The sequence below is a fragment of the Lynx rufus genome, unplaced genomic scaffold, assembly GCF_022079265.1.
Source record: "Lynx rufus isolate CCGP_SWC_20201006 ecotype Redwood Valley unplaced genomic scaffold, mLynRuf1.p SCAF_23, whole genome shotgun sequence".
NCBI lineage: Eukaryota > Metazoa > Chordata > Mammalia > Carnivora > Felidae > Lynx > Lynx rufus.
The window spans coordinates 10,954,970-10,971,884 of NW_025814838.1; the positions used below are offsets into that span (position 1 = coordinate 10,954,970).

Here is a 16,915-nt window from a genome sequence, read left to right on the forward strand (position 1 = left end):
CTCTGTTATATCCAGGAAGAGGGGGTGGGGCAGGCATTCCAGACAGATACATGGGATCCCAGAGAAGGCTGACAAATTTTCCACAGACACACAGAGGATACAAGCCAACCAGAAGACCCAGGTATCCCTCCCAGGTGTCCTTCCTAACACATTTCCAAGTGCAAATCCAGGCTGTCAGCAAAGCCACGTTCTCTCTGGGAGTCACTCGAAGGTTTTCCAATATACTTACCGTATCACTCCACTGACACAAAACTCAGCTCTAACTGGGTCCATTAAAGGAAGCCCCTAAGTTTAGGAAAATAAAATCCTACCTCAGCTCTGTCTGGTGCTAATTATATAATAATATTAAATTGCAGACACTTAACCCTGCTTAAACCTTTGAATTTTAGGTAACTTCCACAAGAACTTATGTGGTAGCCAAGACTAACTCACTCAGAGAGAGAAAGAAACAAAATTCAGGTGTTGAGGACATGCAAAAGTTTTCTTTCCATAGGCCAGCCTTTTAATTTTGTGTTCCATTATGTGGGAGAATAGCATCGTCTTGCAATTTTAATGTGATGTCCCAGACCATAATATCCAAATACAATATTTATGCAGTAATCTCCAAAATGAAATATTCATGGGGTGGGAGATTGGTTGCTATATTTACTTGCATTTGAAAACTGATAAGCTGCAAATGCATGCTTTGGTTAATTATGAGTAAACAGAGACAAACAATCCCCCCAGGTCTCAGTTCCTGGGTTAAGAGGGGCGTCTGGACTGGGATAAAGCGGCAGAGGCCCAGAGTCTGGGTATTTAGCAGGGGAAAGGAATCAACTGCTTGGACAGTGATTTGCATTTTGTTTTCTACCCTATGCATTTGCCATCTCTTGAAAAAGGGAATGGCTGGAAATCAAGGTAAGTAGGCAAATACCTGGGTGTGCCTTTTCATAACTGTTGGTTCAGCAGTCAAGGGTGTGTGATTCTCTACCTGAGGGGTGGAGAGCAGATTTATTTAAGCACTGGGCCAAACACACAGAAGATGACCAAAGACACTCTCTTATATTTAGTTTCATTTCCAGATGATTTGATTATGTGAGGGCAACCGAATCAACAGGTGGAATTCAGAGCAGACAAAAAAAGGATCTGGGTACTAATGATGACTCTGTCTTCGCAGATGGGGAGATATGGGGTTGGCTTGACTCTCTGGAATGCCAGATTCCTCATCTGGAAGATGAGTTCCATGACACCTGTGCTGACACCCTCCTGAATCAGCTGTGAAAGGCTGACAGATGAGGTTTACAAAGGTCCTTGCTAAGTATTCAGTAAGCACTATTCATTCCAGCAATGGACTGAGCCAGTCATTACACAGTGAACCATTCTTACATAGCAATTATACCCTCCCAGAATCCCTCACATCTGTGACCACCATTTCATGCTTTATTTTTCTCCATAGAACTTAAAAATTTGTACTACTGTATACAAGGTATTTATTTAGTTTACTGTCTCCTTACTAGATGTAAGTCCCAAGAAGGCAGAGAGTTTTTTGCCTGTTTTTGTTCAAAGCTGTATCCTTAGTGCCTAGACTAGTACCTAGCATACAGTTGGTGCTCAATAAGTATTTATTGAGCCAATGAATGAAGGGAGGAGTAAAAGCCATGAAATTGTTCAATAAGGAAGTAGCAGCCCTTAACCAGGTATCTGATTCTTCTAACAAACATTTGAGACGCAAAGGAACTCAATCCAAGAAGGTTAAGGGCGTTCCCCAAAGTCACACAGCTAACAGTTCTGGACTCGAATCCAGGTCTGGATGAATCCATGCAAGCTCTTAACTGCTCTGTCCTGATTGCCAGGGTCCTTGTAAAAGGATCCAAAGGGAGTATCTGAGAATTTTCACTACCTCAAAAAGGCACGGTGCTGAAATGAGAAAAGTGACAGAAAAGGGCTCATTGTTGGTCTTGGAAGAGCTCCCTGCCAGATGTCACAAAGACTTCTGTCTTCAGAACAGACTACCTGAGGGCAAACATGGAATCAATTGCATTTGGTTTTACCTCCTAGGATTATAGGGAGGGGTGGTTTGCCTTCCAGGGACTTTCTCTACTGGCACAATATGGAACAAAGTCATAACTAAATAGGATTCTACTGAGATGTCATAGGGACCAAGTTCTACTCAGCTGAGCATCAAAGGAAATTGGATGGAAGGGGACAGGGGTCCTCATTCTCATCTGTGTGTGAAAAGGTCAGTTAAGAAACCTTCTGTAGCCTTTGAACATGATCTCAGAAAAGGCAGACAATGAAGGTCTCTTAATTCAGTTAATTCCCTGGCTACAGTCTTGGCATATTCATTGAGTATGGAATTATTCCAGAACTGTCTCGTCCTATAATGAGTTTGAAAAGGAAGAACTCTGCTCCTCAGATTTTACAGCGTGTCTGAGTAAGAAGGAATCTTAGCAATCAGTTAATATAATTAATTCTATAGATTGAAAAAAAAACCCAACACACTGAGAGGATGTATGATTCAAAGACATCCAAAGTCACATAGCCTAGGGAAAAAATCTCCCCTTCTTCTCTTTTCCTGTCCGGTGATCTGTCACTGAATCCAGATTACTCCTTTAGCCTAAATACAACCTAAGCATTTTAGTTAAAAAATAAAGTCGTGGAACAAAGCACGAAAGCCCGCAGTGTATGAAATCAGCCAGCTATGTGAATGTGCTGACACGTAACAGCCGTATAATGCAGGGGCCAAGCTTTGGACTACACAATCCACGTGCTGGGTAGGCCACCAACCTTGGACGACCTGAACACGTAACTTCACATGGAAAATGGTGATGATAATAACACTTACTTCAGAGGCTAGGGCAAAAGTTTAAATGAGATTATACATAGAAACGGCTTAGGGTAGTGCTCAACACACTGTAAGTGCTCCATAAATATTCACCAAGATGCTTAGTATTTTTCCTTCATCAAGCTACAAATTTAAATTTTCTATCTCTCCTCTTCTCTCTCCTGTGATTTGGTAGACAGGAATGGGCAGGGCACCTCCAGAACTAATTACACACCTCTATGTCCAGAAAAGCAATGATATTTCAGCACCAAGGACAGAAGCCCAGAGCCCCACACAAACAGTGAACTTCATCTCCTGTGATTATTTTAATAAGCAATGCCCATGGTTGTGGTAGTGGAGGTGACAAGGGTCATGGGCACCTTTCTAATTCTGTCCGAGCAGTATGAATACATCATCTTTTCATGCTACCAGTCAGCAAGGATTCAGCTCATTGGGACCTCGTCTGGCAGCTCCACAGGGACCCTACTGGCTGTTTCTTTCAGGTCCAGGCTGGATTGTCCCCTTTCCTGACCTAGGCTGGGGTCAACTGTTATGCCTCTACTCTGAAGTACCTGGAAGAACAGGGGGCTTGGAGCATTCACTCGTTCAGCAGCTCCAGATAGCATCTTCACTACCCCAGGTCTGTGTGCTGAGAATCTGGTTGTGAACAAGATGGACATCATCCCTACCCTTCTCCATCTTCCAGGGAGAGACATAAAAAATAGAATAACACCTACCATTTATTGAGCACCTGCTACTTTCCAGATCCCGTTCCTCACACTAAATCCATATTCTCTCATTTAGTCTTTACTACAACCCTATGAAGGTTCATTTTACAAATGAAGGAACAGAGACACGGCTAAATAATTTCCCCAGAGCCATACAGCTGGTTAATGCCAAGGGTGCGATTCTAACCTTAGCCGTCAGGCTCTGGATCCTACACTTTCAGCCATTGAGCTATAATCCTGCTCTTAATAACTAAGTAAGTAGACACAAAGAGCCACAAAACACATTAATATGTAATTAGATGTTTGTGATAAGTGCTATATAGAAAAACTCAAGGGCACAGTGACAGAAAATAAAGAGACAGAGACATCATTAGTGAAGATTGTTGGGGAAGGGCTTCACTGACGAGGTGGCATTGAAGCTTCACGTCAAGGATGAGGAGGAATCAGTCATCTGAAGATCTGGGGGCAAGAGCTTTACTGGGGACCAAAACAGCATGTGCAAGAGCTCAAATGAATGGAAAGAAGTCAAGGTGGCTGGAGTGAGAGCCTTGCTGACACATCTGAGCAGGTCAACTGCGAGAGAGGCAGACCCTACCTGATTGGTGGGGGAATGCATCGTCTACCTGGATACGGCAGGAAGCCCCACAGTGAACATGCTGAGGGAATCAGCGTGATACAGAGGCTAGGAGTACAGACCCTGGGGCCAGATTTCCTGGGTTCTAGTCAGCCTCCCCACTTATAATCTGTGTGTTTAACTTAGCTAGCCTCTGGGCTCCCATCTGAAAACTGAGCCTGATAGGACTGCATTTCCATCATGGGGTAGTTTTGAGACTTGCAAGAAGTAACCTCACTAAGGCATTTAGGACAGTCCCCGGCACACAGGAAACCCTTCACATGTGACTGTTACTACTGCCTTGTGCGAAGAAAGAGGACTTGTGTTTGATATCCAAGGGTGGGGAAAAAAGAAGACTGAGAAGAGATGCCAAGTCAGGGGCCCAAATCCTGGGACCCAGAATCCCCTGACTTGGTAGCCATATGGTCTTCATGGTGCTTGGTGCCCAATCAGCTTCTACTTCCAAGAGGCTAAAGGTCCACTGAAGGCTAAATGGTTTTCCACAATTTTTCACACATTTTGAAAAAGTGTTTACTGCCTTTTGTTCTGTTTATAAATGTAATGCACGTCCTTCATGGAAAACTTAGAACAGAAAGAGAAAGCAAAGAAAAAAAAATCAAAGTCCACCTCTCAGAGATGACACCCTGAACATACTTTTGTCCTAGTCTTTTGTCTAACTTCGATGTGTATTGTTTTGGAAAAAGAAAAGTTCCCAAGTTGACCTCAAAACGCATGTGGGGGCCAAGAAAGGAGATGCATACACAGCTTTGTGTGGGTGCTGGTGCAACGCAAAGCTTTATTTTGACATGCCTGCTATAATTGGATTAAATACAGTGAACATGCAAACAGTGATAAATGCACTGGTTGGGTTTAAGAAAAGCAAAGGGGAAATGCAATCTGCTTTCCCCATTGGAAATGAGATATTAATTATCTCCTCACATCAATCATGGTGCTATAAGACAGCTGGGGAGAGAGCCCATCTCTTGATAAGCAAGTTGGCACCAAAGGGCCTCCTGAGCACAGATTTGCTTGGAGGAGGTTCCTGGCCAGGCTCTCAATGGATTTGCCAACTATTGGCTAAACAGTTGCCTGTTTATACATCAAGGGAGGTGTGGGTCTGAAGATGAGTTCAATGTCAGAGAGAAAGGGCTGCTGAAGCTGCTTGGCTGTCATTCTGGTGCCCAGTCGGGGGGGAGTGCTGTTTAGAGCAGGTGGGGTCCAGACCTGACAGCTGGAAGAAACTTGCTGATGTCACTTCCAACCTCAGGGCTGGGACGCCCCCATGGTTTCCTACTGGTCTAGCCTTCTTACCCGTCAAACGCTAGTTTCCATAAGAATTGGAGGAGTGCTTGCAAAATGTTAATCATATGTATGCCATTTTCAAGATGCTTCTCCATCATCACTGTCACTAAGTTGACACGCCCAACTAATTGTTCAAGAGTTTATGCCTATATTCTCCCATTGAATTCTTCTAACAACTCTGACACACAGGTGCTTGATGTCGATGTCACTCAGCCAAGGTCATACACCTAGAATCCAGAGTGTGGATTCCTACCTGCTGTGCCAAGTGCTTTATGTATAGCACTTACAGGAAAGCTCCCTTAATAATTTTCCCTAAATCAACTTTGAATAGCTTCAACGGTGTGTTTTTTTTTTTTTTTAAACTGAGTCTTACTCTCAGCATAACTTCTATGAAACCATGGGGCAGACGGCTAATTCTATCAATTGTTGTTGATATACTTGCGATCAGTACCTAGCTTTCCCAGCACTCCTGTCTGTGAAGTACCTGAATCCACCTCTCATGCTACGGGTGGATGGGGAACACACTTTGGAAGACACCGACTCTAGAAAGGAGGGGAAGAACCTGATCTTTCCTCTCCTCATCATTCCAACAATACTTCTGCTTAAAGTTAGCAGGATTCTGCTCTTTCAGTTCTACGCCCCAAAGGCAAAACTGCAGGTCCTGTCAGATGTGGTCATGAATCACGGCGTGATAAAATCAGGCCTTAAAAGCCAGACTGAGCCATGTTCCAGTCCCAGCTCTGCGGTCTGCTCGCTGTGGAACCTTAAGCAAGTAAAATCAACTTTCTAAGCCTCAGCTGTACTCATCTCGAAGATCTCACTTGCCAAGTGAGCTGGGAATGAGACAACACACCAGAAAGTGCCTGGTTCAGGGCCTTCCCAGGGTCAGCGAGGACACTCCGTCCTCCACAATGCCCATCTCCCTATTCACATTTTATAAAGATGAGGAAACAGAGGCTTGGAGAGTCAAAGCCATCTGTTGAAGTCCTATGGCCATCACATGAGCAAGCCAGCATTTCAACACAGGTGCCAGGCCTCCAATGTTCATGTACCTGCCCCTGTACCACAATGTGTCCCTGGGCTCAGCATGGGGGCCTGTGGACCTTGGATCAGCAAGAGAGCTCAGATGGACTGAGGCAGAGAAAGTGTCAGAGGAAACCCTATTCTGGCTGGTGGAAAGGATCTTCCCTTTCTAGCCCCTATCAGACCACCCCCTGCCCCGGCCCCCCGCAACAATCAGGTTGCAGACATTTGGGAAACTTCTCCAATGCTCCCTGAACAGAAGCGAGGAGTTCCAGGGTAACTGCAAGGACCTATTTAGTCTGCAAGGACATATTTAGTCCCTCAGTGAGCTTTAGGACACCTGCTTCTGCTCACCCTACAGAGGCTAACTGGGAAAACAGTAACTGTGCTGCGTGCCTTTCGTTGCATCGACTTTATTTTTGGAGGAAAGCAAGGAGAAATGGTGAACACAACACTCCCCTTCATTTAATTACAGGAACAGTCAGGACCAATTTGGCAGCTATTAAAATATTAGTTTGCCTTTATGCCATCCCTGCGGAGCAGGAGCTGGGAATCCACACTGGCTGCCAAGGGCTGGAGATGGGGACAGAAGGTCAACACTGCTATTAGGAGCCACGTGGAACTAAAAACCGAGGCACCCTGTGGCCTATTTTGTATCTTACTGCTTGTTTTTGGTCCCTCCACATCGTTTGATCTTTTAACCTCTTTGCCTTTGTCACAATGTCTTTTACAAGGGCTGGTCTAGGAGCAGAGAGCATCAGAAGGAGAAGTGCCTTCGGAGACCATCTTATTCATCCACTTTTCTTTTTTCAAAGGGAGAAAGTGAAGCCCAGAGAAGCAGAGTCACTGCCTGAAAGCCACCCAGCATCCTGGAGGAAAGCAGGCCCAGAACACAGACAGGCTGCATCATACAAGGGTTATGAGCTTGGGCTCTGGGGACACAGGCACCTGGGCCGGAGTCCTAGCACTGCCGTAACTATGTGGGCTTCACCAAATTACTTCACCTGAGTCTCAGTTTCCCCGTCTCTAAAACGAAGCTACTAAGTCACCACTGGAGCCAGAAAATCCAACCAACACAAAGGAAAATAGAACTAAACAAGGGAGTCAAAAAGTACACACTTCCAGGTGTGAAATAAATACGTGCTGGGGGGAGGTGATGTATAGCCAATAATACTGTATTGTGTATTTGGAAGTGCTCAGAGAGTAGATCTTAGATGTTCTCATCAACAAGAAAAAAAATGTAACCATGTGGGGTGACAGATGTCAACTAGACTTATTATGATCATTTTGCAATATATACAAATAACGAATCATTAGGTCATACACCTGAAACTAACACAATGTTGTATGTCAATTACATCTCAATTAAAAAAATAAAAAGATTCCCCTCAGTGAACTACTTGGCTATTTGATGTGTTTATTTTACTTTATCCCGCTCCGGGAATAGTAAATAATTAAATGCCCCCCTCCCCAATAAAAAGGAAAAGAAAAGAACTAACGGAGTCCAGGTGTGATTAAAGCATTTGAACTGCTTGATTTAGCCATATCTGAAGTCAGAGGTCAAGGTTTTCCTTCCATTAACTTCCTTTACCCACTTAGTCTAGTTTAAGCTGGGTTTCTGTCATCTGCCACCAAGGGTCCTTTTTAACACATCACCCGTGCAGGGTCTGCAGCCTAGCCATGCCCAGCTCTGTGCGATGGGGAGGGGACAACAGAAGACGCACAGTGGCTAGGGTTACTCATCAGCAGGTGAGGCCCCAGCTGACAGAGAGGAGAGGGTGGCAGGTAATGGCTCATTTTACTATGAAATTAATACTACATTACTGCCCTTCATTCATTCAAGTAAGAGAAAACCAGCCAAGGGCTCATTCCTGGGTAGTGGAATATGGGAGCTTTTCTGTTCGGAGATCCTTGGGTTTTAGTTTTAGCAGGAAGTGCCAACAACATCTTAGCCGGAACCTTTATGTTGTTCTGTGCCATGTGGGTATTACCTGTCAGCTACTGACGCACATCCACCAGACAGGTATTCACACACCCAGCGGGGTAAATCTGGCCCAAACACCATCTATTTATTCCTCCCACCACAATATTTTCATCCTACACTTATCATAGCCATGACATCACCATCATCATCACCACCATCACATAGGGCATCTACTATATGGTGGATGCTTTATACGCAGCATCTCATTTAATCCTCTCAACCCCAAGAGCGTAGGTCTATTGTTATTTCCACTATAAAGGCAAGGGAACAGGCTCAGAGAGGTTAAGACACCTGTCCAATGCAACATAGCTAGGACGTGGCAGAGCAGGACTCTGATCCAGGAAGTACAACCTCAAGGCCCACGCTTTTAACCTCTGTGCTACATACCCAGTCCTAAGCACTGGGCCTAGAAATAGTGGACAGAGAATAAATACCAACTAGGCAGGAATAATAATACCAGGGTGGATAATAATTCAGACATAAGTCTATCAAATTACAATGGGCTCCTTTGTGATGAAACAACTTTGCACAAAACACATATTACAAGGTTACCTGGAGGTAACCTAAGGGCCTAGACACTAACATCTGGGCCACTTTTGATAACTAACACCTGAATGGAATCTTGTTCGGCTCCACCTTGCTCCCACGGGCTTTGGGGTCAGAGAACTGGGTTCAAATTCTAACACTTACCAGTTGTGTAACCTTGGGAAAATCATTTAGACTCCCCAAAACCCCTTTCTTCTCCTGACAAATGGGGATAATGATTCTTATTTTGCATTGAGTGGCCCTAAGAATGAAATTGGATCCCACAGGGAAAAGGTCAGCGAAGCAAGGGCACTTATCAGGAACACATCACACAGTGGCTGTAATTCTTGATCTACCCAGGCCTCTCTCCCTTTAGCGGTGGGAACATGCTCACGCTAATCTGTAAATCATGCTGATTTACAGAGCATCCTCAAGTCTGGGGGCTCCTTCTAAATGTAAAAAAATGCAGGCTGTCAGTAGGACGGGAACAAGCTATAAACAGCTGGATGAAATCAGAGTTAGAATTTAGGCAATGACACAACAAAGGATTCTGGGGTTACATCTGGAGAGCTCAGGAGATGGAGCTCAAGGCTACCTTCTGGTCCCCCCCCTCCGCTCCCCCCCCCCCTCCCCCGCCGCAGGTAACTCGGTAAACTGAGTTACAGAGCCAGCCAGAGGGCAGGTCAGTCAGCAGTTGCACAGAACGCCTGAGGCAGACTACAAACTGAAATGCCAGTGGGGGCCAGGTAGGGAAGGGGCACAGGAGAGGACAGGAGAACACGGGCTTTGTCTATGACCCAGGTGATAGCCTCCAATGAGAAACCTGAGGCCCAGAGTCAGTGGACCTTTGGATCTTTTAAGATGAGCTGGATGTGCCTGGGAAACATTGCTATTTTTAAATGGGGCTATTCATTGTCAAATGGAGCACTTGAACTGAAACAAAACAAAACAAAACCAACACAAGAGCCAAACCAAAGAAAACACATCAACGAGCTAAAATTATCCCATGTGCTGCCAGGTTATGGTCTGAGTTCAAAGCTAGAAAAAGCTGCCAGCATGTCAGTGATCTGGGCTGGTTTTTTTTTAATGGTGTTTGCCATCAGGATGGTGAGGCCTATCATGTGATCTCCCCTAAAGGGGGCGCTTGAGACTGAATCCCTGGTAGCTGATCTCTGGCCACAGAGATATTGACTCTGCTGAAAGTGGGACTGCAGCATGCTACTTGTGGATCCAGACTGGGCTTCTTGGTGCCTTGAATCCCTGCCAATGTCTTGGGCAGCAAGAGTGAGGCACTGGTGAGGGCAAAGGGTGGGAATCAGGATATATGAGCTCAACTCCATGCTGGAATGACACTCTTTTTCACCAGGAAGTAAGTTCCATGAGAATGAGGATTTCGTCTTGTTCAGCTCTAGAAGGGTGCCTGCCACATGCTTGGCACTGGGTGAGTGTTTGCTGAATGGCTGACCCAATGAATGATCTGGGGCCATCACTTAAATTATGGGGCTCAGTCATTCCACCAATAAAGTGGGAATGAACAATGGCTGCCCTACTTACCTCAAAAGGTTGCCATAATGAGATAATGGACCCAGGAAAGTGCTCAGTGTGTGTGTGTGTGTGGGGGGGGTGGTGTAAAGGGCTATTATGAGAGGAGATGCATTTACTATTATCCCTGTCCTTGGCTGACGGGAAAGACTGCTGCAGGCCCGACATGGAAGGGGCAGGGGCCCACCCGAGCCATGCCTTCCTCCTGTCCTCTACTTTCCTCTAGGCTAGCCTCAAAGGAAGCCCCAAAATGATCACTCAGATTTTCATTTCCATTTTGCACATGGGTAGGGGGAGGATGTGCTACCTTGCATTGTCCCGGCCGTGTGACTTCAGGAAATTCATATCTCGGTATCGGGAGAGAAATGCCACCAGCTGGTCATTCGTCCTGTGGAAACAAACCAAGAGGAAGGTCAGGGTCCTCCAGAGACCATGGACACTTTCTGAGTCTTGGCTCCTTCGTGGTCACAGAAATAAGGTCCATATAGGCTAATAAAGCATCTTCTTTCATGGGTCACCACCCTAGGCTTACCACACTACATTAAAAGGGGTATTAGCGTGTTTGTATCCTACCTATCCTATAGCCTGTACACTCTTTGAGTATAAGCATACTACCTTAGCTGTTCTGGAATCTCCAGTGCTCAGCACTGGGCGTGGCAAACAGTAAGTCATTAGTGTGTAGCTCAATGCGATACACAGCAATCTCAGGGTCTTTGCACGTGCTGTCCTTGGGAAATTCTGCCTTGTATCTTTCCAGGTCTGGCTTGCTGTTATCATCCAGGTCTCCTTTCAAATGTAACCTCTTCAGAGACGCCTTTTCTGGCCACCCAACCTAATGTGGCATCAGCCTCCCCCATCCCCATCTTTATCATATCCCTTTATTTCCATTACTATTTTATTGTCACCTGCAAGTGTTAAACTTGTTTACGTTATGATGTAAGCTCCATCAGGACAGAACCTAGTGGGACTTGCTCCTCACTAGCACATGGTAGGAGCTACATTAATGGTTGCTGGATGAATGAATACTAAGTCCTTGAATAACCAGTGGGCTACCAATTGAGAGAGCTTTAAAAAATATGAAGTGCGATTGAAACAGATGACGTCGTTCCCAGTATTGTTATCCCAAATTTATCGCCATCAATCTCGGTGCAGGCAGTGTAGTCACAGCTAATCAGCTTGTGCATACAGCTGTGACAGTATTTTAAAAGGCAGTCACACGGGTCTCCATCTGCCAGAAATGCAGTCGCCTCTTCTGCTGAATAAACCCAAACAGGTAAACGGTGCTGAAGTGACAGCTCCTTTATCATCTGCTCTGCTCAGGAATTTTTACTTAGAAGGAAAGGGTTAACCATTGTTTCAAAGTGGGAGACCAGATGGAGGCGGTGGAAAGGAAGGACACTCCTGGAACCGAATGGAGGCTCTCAGAACTTTGGGGGGCAGGTAGGTGCCTTAGAAAGCAATGCCTGGGCTCTAGAAGCAGAAAGGTCTAGAGGCAGATCCCAGCTCCACTCCTGACCCAAGGGTGAGTAATTTAACATCTGGGTGGTAGCCTTCTCTGAACCCCCGACTGCCCAGCAGACAGTAGGCTCTCAGTACGTATATAACGAATGGATAGCTGGAAATATTTAAAGGGCATATAGTAGGTGCGCAATAAATGCAAAGTGCTTTGCTTCTTCCACCTACCACCATCTGGTCTAAGCAGCCCCCACGCCTCACTCTTCATTTCCCTGCAACTCCCTGCAGCCGCACCACTGCAAGCCCCTATTCTGTGATTGGATGACGCATGCTGACCAACTCATAATTCCAGCGGAGGGGGCACAAAGCAGTCAAGGGACGCTGCAGTGAAAACGAGCCCTGCCGGTGTCCCATCCTATTACTGAAATGAACACCGATACACAGGCGGCCATTCTGGCGGTAGCAGAGAGACCCCCCGTCCGCACTGAAGTAAATCCGATAGGAACACGCAAGCCAAGCCCTGCCAAGGCGCACAGAGGTAAATTCCAGGGACGCAGCCAAATGGCTAACCCCACGCATCTGCAAAACGGTGCATCTCGTGTGTGGACAGTCCTGCCCACATGCTCCAAGGTAAAGCCCACGTGTGCCTCATACCAAGTTACAGACAGCCATGGGCAAAGGGCCTCCCGAAGTTGCGGGGAGAGGTGGGAACAAGATCAGCCCATAAAAAAAAAAATGAAAGCAATCTCTCTTTCCAAACCCTCAAGAGGCCCATTCGATCTCCGTGTCTCAGCAGTTCCTGTTTACCAACCCCCTTGCCACTCTGGGACAGTTCATTATCGTCGTCCTGATGAATACGGGGACAAGTTAACCTCTGAATGGGTCCCTGGCAGCAGGAATAATAAATAGGGCCTCTCAGCGGCCTCAGAGGGAGGATTGAAGGGGCCGGGCCGGGGCTCCTGGGCCCCCGTGCGCGAAGCCTCAGGCCTCCCAGGGTCAGTGGCTGCAGCTCCATTTGGCAACCCCAGAAAGCGCCTTTCAGGGCCCTGAGCTGGGGCCATTTTCACATTTACCGCTTCACCGAGTCCCCATCTGACGGGGATGAATAGGCATTTAGCGAATTTACTTAGCGATGCTTCCACATGAAATCGTCTCAAAAGATGACATCTTGGGGGAGGGAGGGCGGCTGGGGAGGGGGCTGCGGATTCCAGGCCCAGAGCCCGGGGAGGGAGAATGCGGGGGTGGGGTGGGGGTGGGGTAAGGCTGCCTTTCAAAGCAAAGTGCTGTGTGCCTGGCTTGGCTGGACTGGCGGGGTCGAGGGGACCCCTAACTCCCCCTCCCTGGGCTCCCTCCACCGGCCCCCTCACTCTCCCTCTCTCTCAGAGTAAAAAGCTTGCTCTGCACACTGAAACCAGTCTCCCAGCCCTTCTTCAAGGGGACACGCAATTCGGCTGGGGCCCAACTTTCCTATCACTGCTTTCCAACGCCTGTCTATAATTGCCTACATAATATTTAGTTCTCCTCAGATAATTAACAGCTTGCGATCTGTTGACATTTTACCCAGTTCCAGCCTCTCTCCCTCTTTCCCCACCACATACGTTTCTCACTCTTCCTCTTCTGGTGGAGTCATGTGCCAAGTGGCTCCCACCACTCATCACTTGTGCCTGTCCCTACCTCTTGTGAAAACCATTAGGAGACATGTTTCTTCGTCCACAGCCACTCCTCTATGACTGTGACTCTGGGCCCCTCACTGGCAGCCTTCGTGGCCACTGGGATGTCTTTGTGGAAATACGTAAATAAGTAAATGTTAAAATAAGTGATTTATTTTAATAAATAAGTCATTTATTTCAATTAATAAATTGGCTATAATATAAACAAACTTATTGGAACCATGTGAAAATCTGTTGAAATGAGGGAATAAGTGAATGATAAATAAGCTCCAAACATTAAAAAAATTTAAAAAAAGGGGCTGCCTGGGTGGCTCAGTTGGGTAAGTGTCTGACTTCCGCTCAGGTCATGATCTCATGGCTCATGAGTTCGAGCCTCAGGTCGGGCTCTGTGCTGACAGCTCAAAGCTTGGAGCCTGCTTTGGATTCTGTGTCTCCCTCTCTCTCTGCCGCTCCCCTGCTCATGCTCTGTCTCTCTCTCTCAAATATAAACATTAAATTTTTTTTTTCAAATAAGCTCTAAACCACGACCATTTATGAAATTGTCCACCATGCCCCAGACCCTGGAGCAGATGTTTGCCACATTTTACTGCATTTAATATTCACAAAGACTCTATAAAATGCGAGTTTCATTCCCAATTTGCAGATGGGCAACTGAGACTCAAAAATTGCCGCTTAGTGAAGCACGGCGTCGGGATTAGAATCGGGATCCAGATGTCAGAGAGTGTCATGCCCTTTGCTACTAGACTGTTTGCATAAATGAATGAGTGAATGAATGAAGGAAGGAAGGAAGGAATGAGCGAACAAATGAGTAAACGAATGAATAAATGAATGAACGAGTGAACGAGTGAATGAACGAGTGAACAAATGAACAAGTGAATCAATGAGTTCCATGCCAGGTGTAGGTGCCCAAATGCCCCCCTATTCAGGGCCTGGTCTTTGGATGAACGGCCTCAGTCCACTGTTACTAGAAATGCAGTAACTCAGGCTCCACCTCGGACCTACTGAGTCAAATTCTGCATTCTAACAGGATTCTCAGGGGATTCGTGTGCCCTTTAAAGTTTAAGAAGGGCTGCTTTAAGTGAAGCATGAATATGGTAGTTAATTCTCTTCCTCTTTTCCTTCTTCATCTTTTCCCTAAGGCCTGCTCCTGAAAGCCTGGACTTGCAGCGAGTTACTTTCGTCTCAGTAAGCCTCAGGTGTTGGGAGTATTAAATAAAATAATGCCTAAAGATCTGTGCTGTAGCACCGGGCATATAGTAAGCCCTTGATAAATGTTAGCTGTTATTTAATAGTATTATTATTGCCATCTTGAATATCAGAAGCTTAAGACATTTTGAACTGGAGACAGCAGTATAATGACCCAGCCAGATTTGAACTTGCAAAGCTTTCTGTGCTTAAGCCCCAGGGGATACCCTGTGGAGCACGGTTTGGGAAATGCCCCATCGAACGGACCTGTCTCCTCTCCCGGCTGGTGTGAGAGTTAGGAACTGGCTCCCGGGGGGCCACCTCGACATTGTGTGTGTCTAAGACGCATAATGGTTCTGGGCATGAGGACACACAGAACTGGGGGGGAAGAGGACAGCTCAGCTCTCAGGTCCCTCTAGTACCCGGGAGCCCGGTCACAGCCAAGCCTGCCTGCTGGCAGCCTGAGACAGGGCGAGGAGGGAACGGGGACCTTCTCAGCCTCCACTTGGAAAGAGCACAACACAGAGCCAGCCCTCAACTGCTCTACGTTCCTCCTGCCCACCAGGCTGTGGCCCAGAATCCCCTTCTCTGATACAGGATGCTGAGAAGAATCTGCCAGAGGTACTCCTGACGACCGGCAAGGCAAAAGCTAAGCACAGAGTTTTTGTGAATGTCAGGACTCAAGACTTCCACCCGCTGATGCTGCCGGATGTGTGCAGACCCCGGGGGCACCAGATCGAGGCCTCGTGGATGCGGCGGGTGGGCCACGTGAGGAGCAGAAATGTGTGTGGGTGGCAGGGGGTGGAGGACCAGGGCACTGGGCAAGCTGATCGTGCTGAGGATGGAGGCACCTTCAATGGGAGCTCAGAATCAACACGCCGTATTTCCCCAGCTTCTTCCACGGCTCTATCACCTGCACAGTTCTTTCAGACGCATGTTCAATTTAACGTTCAATTCAATAGCGCTTCAGCTTTACCCTATGTGACAATATTTGCAGTATGTGATGTACTTTTTTTTTTTTTTTTTACACAAATCTTAAATTCTGGTAAAATACACCTAACAGAAAATCTGCCATCGTAACCATTTTTACGTGTTAACAGTTCAGTCGTATTAAGTACCTTCGTACTGCTCTGCAACCATCAACCACCATACCTCTCCAGAACGCTTTGTATCTGGCAAAGCTGAAACCCTGTACCCATTAAAACAAGAACTCTCCATTTCCTCCTCCCCCAGCCGCTGGAAGCCCCCGTTCTGCTTCCTGTCTCCGTGAACACATTCATAGAGGAGTCAAACTCCAGGAACCTCCTATAAGGGGGATCATACAGTACTTGTCTTTTTGCAACTGGCTATTTTTCCCCTTAGCACAATGTTCTGAAGGTATATCCATGTCATAACGTGTATTTCCGTTTCCAGGCTAATCCCGATACACCATTTTTATGTTTTTTTCCCCCCCATTACACATGAAAAGCAATAGTGACTACATATCTGGGTACCTCCTAAAGCACCTGGGCCACCAGGGGCATATGGAGAGCAGTCAGCTGTCCCGGTTTGTCCAGCCCTGAGAGGGGATCCAGGACACAGATGTTTCAGTTTTAAAATCAGATGGTCCTGGGACACCTGAGTGGCTCAGTCACTTAATCGTCTAATTATTGATTTCGTCTCAGGTCATGAACTCACATTGGAGCCCTGCATCCAGCTCTGCGCTGGTCATGGAGCCTGCTTGGGACTCTCTTTCTCTTTCTCTTTCTCTCTCTCTCTTTCTCTGCCCCTTCCCTGCTCACGTGCACATGCACGCTCTCTCTCTCTCAAAAGATTAAATAAATATCAGATGGTCCTGGCGAACCAACTTGAGCTGGTGGCATACATGTCTGCTGAGAGCCATGTGACCCCAGAAAAACGTCATACTCATCCTTTTCTGAGGAGCCCAAGAGTGCAGAAAACCATGCTGGGGGAAGCATGTAACCCTTCCCTATGCTTCTGAAATTACCATCCTGCAGCTTAGCCCACGGCAAGACAGACCAATTAATGGCAAGAACAACAGAAAGAACAGCATCTAACACTTGAGGGCCTGCAGTGGGGACCACT

At 46.6% G+C, this 16,915-nt stretch overlaps 1 protein-coding gene across 1 annotated transcript in view; it reads right to left on the reverse strand.

The window, feature by feature from the left end:
• The window catches only part of XYLT1 (xylosyltransferase 1), a 312,312-nt gene that overhangs the window by 36,821 nt on the left and 258,576 nt on the right, over positions 1 to 16,915 (reverse strand). Inside the window, exon 6 of the mRNA XM_047087107.1 lies at positions 10,828 to 10,908. Within this exon, the coding sequence (XP_046943063.1) occupies positions 10,828 to 10,908 (81 nt within the window). The remainder of the gene's footprint in view (positions 1 to 10,827; positions 10,909 to 16,915) is intronic.